Source organism: Nylanderia fulva, unplaced genomic scaffold (genome assembly GCF_048542155.1).
Source record: "Nylanderia fulva isolate GAGA-0341 unplaced genomic scaffold, ASM4854215v1 Scaffold427, whole genome shotgun sequence".
NCBI classification, from domain to species: Eukaryota; Metazoa; Arthropoda; class Insecta; order Hymenoptera; family Formicidae; genus Nylanderia; species Nylanderia fulva.
In genome coordinates, this window is record NW_028190507.1 from 1,299 (window position 1) to 8,412 (window position 7,114).

At 30.1% G+C, this 7,114-nt stretch overlaps 1 protein-coding gene across 2 annotated transcripts; it reads right to left on the reverse strand.

Moving 5' to 3' along the window:
- Window positions 1-1,133: 1,133 nt before the first annotated feature.
- On the reverse strand, window positions 1,134-6,839 carry LOC114946016 (uncharacterized). 2 transcript variants are annotated; one of them, XM_085486363.1, is made up of 6 exons: window positions 6,671-6,839; window positions 5,225-5,514; window positions 4,730-4,939; window positions 3,536-3,768; window positions 2,687-2,846; window positions 1,134-2,560 (listed from the first exon to the last, which is right to left on the reverse strand). In XM_085486363.1, coding segments are annotated over exons 3-6 (573 nt in total). In that variant the 5' UTR covers window positions 4,731-4,939; window positions 5,225-5,514; window positions 6,671-6,839; the 3' UTR covers window positions 1,134-2,381. The 2 variants fall into 2 exon arrangements, with proteins under 2 accessions (XP_085342489.1, XP_085342490.1); XM_085486364.1 differs by having other exon boundaries at window positions 5,225-6,839.
- Window positions 6,840-7,114: the final 275 nt, after the last annotated feature.

Here is a 7,114-nt window from a genome sequence, read left to right on the forward strand (position 1 = left end):
GATGATTTATGGATGTTTCTAAAATATTTCTAGCTTAATTATTAAAGAAGACGATTGGAAACACACACAAAAATGCAGAAATTGTAAAAAAATTTTTCTGTTTTTATTGTAAAATTAATAATAATCACATATACAAATAAAAAATATACAATTAATATAAATAAAAAATATTTTGCAATAACGCACGAATATATTAATAAAAACTTAATAAAAGAAATTTTTACTGAATTTGCAATTAAATATTTAATAAAATAAAATACGTTGAACTCTGAAAACTATTTAACTTATTATATACTATTATAATTAATGTAAATGTATATGGATTGTCCATCTGAAACATACGTAAAATTTATTAATAATAAGCTTATTATTGTAAGACTTAGACAGTAAGCGCGAATTAACCAATCATAATGAGAGAGACGAGAAAGAGACTCGCAAAAATACTATGATTGATCAATTCGCTTACTATCTAAGTCTTACAATATTTATACTTTCCTTTATGTGGCTTACAGTGCTTTTAGTTTTTTTACTCTAAAGTTGCGTTCCGATATTTATACTCACTTCTGAAAATCTATATTATTTGTACATATATATGTAACTGTATAATAGTATATATTTTCAGTACTAATAATTAATATTGGAATGCATTTAATGTTTTATTACCGCTTACATCTTTGTGTGTCATCGAGGCAATGTGAAAATTTTATTTATGTGCAATAGCCTTAGGGCCTGAGGGCCATTACACGTGAACAAAATTTTAGCATTGAATTCATGACACACATGTTAAATTTTTATTTATTTTATTTTTTTAAGAAGTCTCAGATCTGCATATATAAGTTATTTGAAACTTATATATTGCGTTTCATCATTGACTTCCATAAAAATAACCTGAAAATAAACTAGATGTATTATTATTGCACATAAACAAAAATAGTGACAACAAATTAAAATTATCAAGCTATGTGGTATTAAATAAAATAATTGATATATTTTTTACTATTTTATAATAATGTATTTTTTCTTTTATATATTAGGTAGGGTCACTATTTATATTTCGGGAATTGGCAACACTGATGTCATGTGAGTCCATCTGACGGTTCCATCGTAAAGTTTGACATTTTTGACGATATACGTACTCAGAACATTTTGTCATACGGACGCTATTTGTTTATTTTATATTTAGTTGAAAGTTTCGTCTCGGCAAAAAATGGAACTGAATCGTGAACATTTTCGTGCGATGATTTTTTACGACTTTCGACGTGGATTATCACAACAAGAGTGCGTCAATCAACTTAATTTGACTTTTGGCGATGAAGCTCCATCAAAAACCACTTTGTATCGCTGGTATAGTGAATTCAATCGTGGTCGTAGTTCGCTGTCCGACGAGTTTCGTGAAGGTCGTCCAAAATCGACTGTAGTGCCAGAAAACATCGATGCTGTGCACGAAATGATTAAGCAAGATCGTCATGTAACCTATTGTGAGATTGAGGCATCTCTAAGCATTAGTTCCACCAGCATATATGCGATTTTACATGAACACTTAGCTGTGCGAAAGTTATGTTCGCGTTAGATCCCACATAATTTGACAATCGCTCAAAAAAAGGCTCGTGTCGATTGATGCAAAGAAATGCTTAAGAAATACAATCGCGGTGCTTCAAAAGACGTTTATAAAATCGTGACAGGTGACGAATCATGGATATATTCGTATGAGCCCGAAAGTAAGCAGCAGTCGACTGTATGGGTGTTCCAAGATGAATCAAATCCAACAAAAGTTGTTCGCGCACGAAGCACTTCAAAGAAAATGGTGGCCTGTTTCTTCGGAAAAACTGGTCATATTGCAACAGTGCCTCTAGAGGATCGTAGAACAGTAAATTCTGAGTGGTACACAACCATCTGTTTGCCAGAAATCTTCGGTGAAATAAGGAAAACAAACAAGAGACGTCGGATTGTTCTTCATCATGACAATGCGAGCTCTCACACATCGGCTCAAACAAGAGACTATTTGAGCACTCAAAACATCGAATTGATGGGTCATCCGCCGTACAGCCCTGATTTGGCACCCAATGATTTCTTTTTGTTCCCATCCGTGAAGAATAAACTGCGTGGTCAACGATTTTCATCGCCCGAAGAAGCTATTGAAGCGTTCAAAAATCATGTTTTGGAGATACCTTATTCGGAATGGAATAAATGCTTTGAAAATTGGTTTAAGCGCATGCAAAAGTGTATCGATCATCGTGGCGAGTACTTTGAAAAACAATAAAAATATATTCGCAGCTTAACTATTTGTTTTTGTTCCTATTCCCGAAATATAAATAGTGACCCTCGTATTAATTTTATAGATCTTTTATAGATTTTTATCTATTATAGATTATTAAGATCTTTTATAAATTAATAATTTGAATTTTCCATTGATGAATCGCGATCGGGTGAATCATTGTTTTCGTCTCTAACGGTCCGCTTTTTTCATTATTGTATCTTGCCTTGGAATGCCTAAACCACTCCATGACTCTTCGTTGTATTTTTGTTCGATCAGAATCCGAGATATTGTGAAGTATGGATCCTGAAAATATTTAATGTTTAATTTTCGAGATATTTCACCGTTCGGTACTTTTTATACACTCTGTATATATATTCAAAGGCATTTTTGTTTATAAATTAATTATTTATAAACAACGTATAAACTTACTGAAAATAACTTTCATTAACTCTAAATTTTGTAATGGATATTTTCCACGTCGGCTTTCCCAATTGTAATTTTCCGCCAATTTATTTGAGAATACTTTATAAAGTGTTCTCTTTACCGCATCATCGACGCCTGTTCCACCAATTGCTTGTATATATGCGCGCTATAATAAGAATACAAGTAATATTATTAAAGTTAATAACGATCTCTTTTTCTTAACAGCAATTTCCAATTATTTTCCATAATACATTTTATTGTGAATTAAAACGTTTACTGAAAATTGATTATGCAATAAACTTATGAATTTTATAATAATTAGAAATATATTATATATAGGGTGAACCCCTATATATAATATAAGGATATATAGGGTGATTAAGAAAACGGGGTGAAGAAAATAGGGTGATTAAGTGACAATTAAGAAAAAGATTTTAGACAAAAGTTGCAAGTACCAAGGGGGACATATATGATACCATACCAGTTATTTTTTTGCTCTCTTGCTTTTTTATCAAAATATATGTAAAGGTCACTTTCGATTTTTTAAATGTTGTTGGGTATCCTTAATTAAAAAAATGAAAGTGACCTTTACATCTTGATAAAAAAAAGGCTAAGCAAAGACTATATGGTCCTATTATATGTCCCTCGTATTAAAACCATATGACACTAATTATTGTTATATAAGACATTTCTTCATATGCATATTTTAGGATACATACACGATCTATTCCAAAAGTTCGGGAACTTTTGGGACAGACCGTACATTTTACAAAATTTACAAAGTATCGTTAACGTTTATGAATGGTTCACTCTATGTATTCAGTTACTAAAATATATAGATATGTGCTAACTTACTATTTCAGTGTTCTCTTGGGAATTAGCAGTTTTTAAAATTTCCTCAATTTCCGTTAATTGGGCTCTAGTTTCTAAAGGAAATCGACTTTTAGCGCCTTCGTAAGAAAATCTCGTATTTTCACATTCTGTGCTTCTGTTGCTTTTGTCCACTAAAATATCCAATAGAGATAGTGCTTGTCTCATATCGTATTTTACAGTTGCTATTTCTCTAGTCAATCTCTTTAAATGATCCACTGTAAATAGTATTTTTAATTATTAATAAACGAATAAATGTGTGTGTATATATATCATGTAAATTTCAAAAATCTACATTTTCCGTTTATTAGTAAAACTCTATTAGTATACCGAAATAATATATAGTTTTGTATACTATATTATCATTTTATATACTATATAAAAGTTTATATGTTATTTCGGTATATAGATAGTAAATAGAGTTTTATTAATAAAAAGAACAAAATGTAGATTTTTGAAATTTATACTACACACACACACACACCAGTAACGTATTATTGTATGCATATAAATGTATGTAATATATATATATATATATATATATATATATATATATAAAACATGAATTAAAATTGCATTACACATGTTGATTATCAAGAAATACAGCAGACAAGACGATGTATTATTTTGATATATGTATATAATTATTTTGACAATAAAAAGAATATATATAAAATGTTGCTTTTTGAAATTATTTGAAATTAATAGTTTTAATTTTTTTTAAATCAATAGTTTTGTATTAAAATATGTATAAATTATAATTATTTTTTTTTATTTCTTTCAAATACACACCCACACACACACACACACACACACACACACAGAGTTAAATACCCAGATAGCACAAGATATCGAAAAGAATTCATTTATATGTCATCAATTTTGAGTCCTTTTTCAAATGCATATAAAATTCATTTTAAAAATGAATTCTATACATATAACTATGCATATATAAAATATAAGGCGCATATTTAAACAATTAATTGTAGTGAAACATTACATATAATAGATGCTTTAAAACTATACAATACAAACACACATATATATATATATATATATATAAATATATAGTTATGTCGAGAATCTATTATGTATAAAATCATATAATATTTAAAAAAATTATTGTTAAAATATGCCTTATATTTTTATGCATTATATCTTTATTATATATTTACTTACTAATTGCAGCTTGTGAAGACTGATCTTTTAAATTGTTATTTTCTTTTTCCTCATTTGTATATCGATTTTCTCGCGCATATATGTTAGATCGATCAACTTCCTTAATTTTATTAACATGTCGATTATGTACTACATTGTTTCGATTTTTTTCTTTTGTAACGATGCATGGTTCTTCATCTATTTCGTATGCAGTATCGTTGTCATTTGCATCTGTACATAAAATATATTATAAATACATTTAATGTAAACACACTTTATGTAAGTATAGCAGGTATTATTATAATTTCTGAGATATTTTATTAATATTGTTATTATGTATTATTTTAAATGTTTCATGTGTGTATATAAAATTATGGAATACTCTTTTAAATTTTTCAACATAATTTTTAACAATTAATTCTTTTTAATAATTAAATACTGTGATATTTTTTTACAAATATGAAATTTTACATTGTATTATATTATTACATGGAAATATGTAATGAATTTACTCACCTTGTTGAGATGATGTGGAGTTCAAGTTTGAAACTTGTGATAATCCTTTGTGTTTTTTTTTGTAGAATCCGAAAAATATATAGTGGAACCTGATGTATTTTCACATTGCTTCATTTGTATTGTACAGTCGTTGACAAATATCCGTCGCGTATTTCAACAAAATATCGCCGTAAATTAATTTATGTTTGTTCATTAGCAACGACGATTGCAACGACGTTGTTGATCGCACTCCGCTTCGCATTCCTGATCCTCTCTTCCGAAACGGTGGATTGTGTCCGACGCACGTATTGCTATCAGGAAAGAAGATACTATATATTGGACAGGATAGGAGTTACCCAGAAAATAAGGCAAGTGCATAGTCTATATTTTTTACTAAATAATTTTCATTTATATTAAAACACAACAATATATATATATAATCATGCCAAAGCGCAAATATCCGTCGCATATTTCAACGAGATATCGCCGTAGATTAATTCGAGAAGAGAATGATGAATTATTTCCGCTTATATGTAATAATGAAGAACCTAGAACCAATTCGCGTGTAATTGAAAATAATTCCGTATTGAATAATGACAATGATGAAATTCTACACGCCAATTTTAATAACGCTCTTTCCGCATTTGTACAAGAGACAACAAATTTATCATTTTCCGAGGAAACGAACATTTTCGAATCTGATACTTCCTTGAACAATACATTTGTACAAACTTTTATAATAGAGGATGATAATAATAGTAATTTAGAAAAAGAAAACAATGATTTTGAGGCATTTTTAATACAATGGGCTATCACGCATATTTCTCACGTAACTTTATCACATTTATTGTCTGGTTTGAAAAAAGTACATCCAATTTTTTTTAATTTGCCAAAATGTGCAAAGACATTATTACGTACACCACGATCTTCTGTTATTACTAATATGTTTCCTGGTCAATATTGTCATATCGGTATTGAATACGGTATTCTACAATTTTTATCTGCAAGTAATGGTATGAATAATAGTACAGTTTTATCTTCTATTAAAATTCAAATCGGTATTGATGGTTTGCCGATATCTCGATCTAACTCGAATCAATTATGGCCCATTTTAGGTCGAATTATGTCTCATGAAAAAGTATTTCTTATTGGTTGCTATTTTGGTAAAACCAAGCCCGCGGATGCAAATGAATTTTTAAAACAATTTGTAAAAGATATAAATGTTTTGATTGATAAAGGCGTAACTTATAATAAAACAACATTTCCAGTTTCAATACTGTTGTGCCTCGGGTGAGACACAGAAGGGATGTTGCCGGATTAGGAAGTGGACTTCTGAATCGTCGGGGTTTCTCCGTAGATTTTAGTCTTGTTTAATGTAGAATTACTTCTTTAATCAATATATATATATATATATGTGTATTTTGGTATATAATCTTAACAAGACTCGGCGTATGGTTATTTATAAACCTCTGGTAACTTCGTTTCTCTTTTTTGTTCGTTGACGCGACTCTAGATGTATTCTGACTTTAGCTAACGACTCGTCTGATTACGAGTCGGGAGTTATCCTCGATGTGTCTCGGTAGGTTGGTCTAATTCAACTCGCTCTCTGTTCACTCCCGAGTTCTTACGTGAACTCGGTTTTTCGTTATTTCATTTGGAAGGGGTGCCTGGCGACAGGCACTCGATTGGTGCATAGCTTTTGCATACGCGGCTAGATTTTGAGCTAAGAGCTGTTCGAAAGATGAAGTTCTTAGTTTGCGTCTTCGCGGTTTCCGGCCCGCTGCTGCATCAGCGGTCTCCACGCGGATTTTGTATCCGTTAACTTGTAATTATAGCCTTTCGGGCTATAACAATACACTCTATAATATGTGATGCTCCTGCAAAATCATTCATAATACTTACTAAAGGACA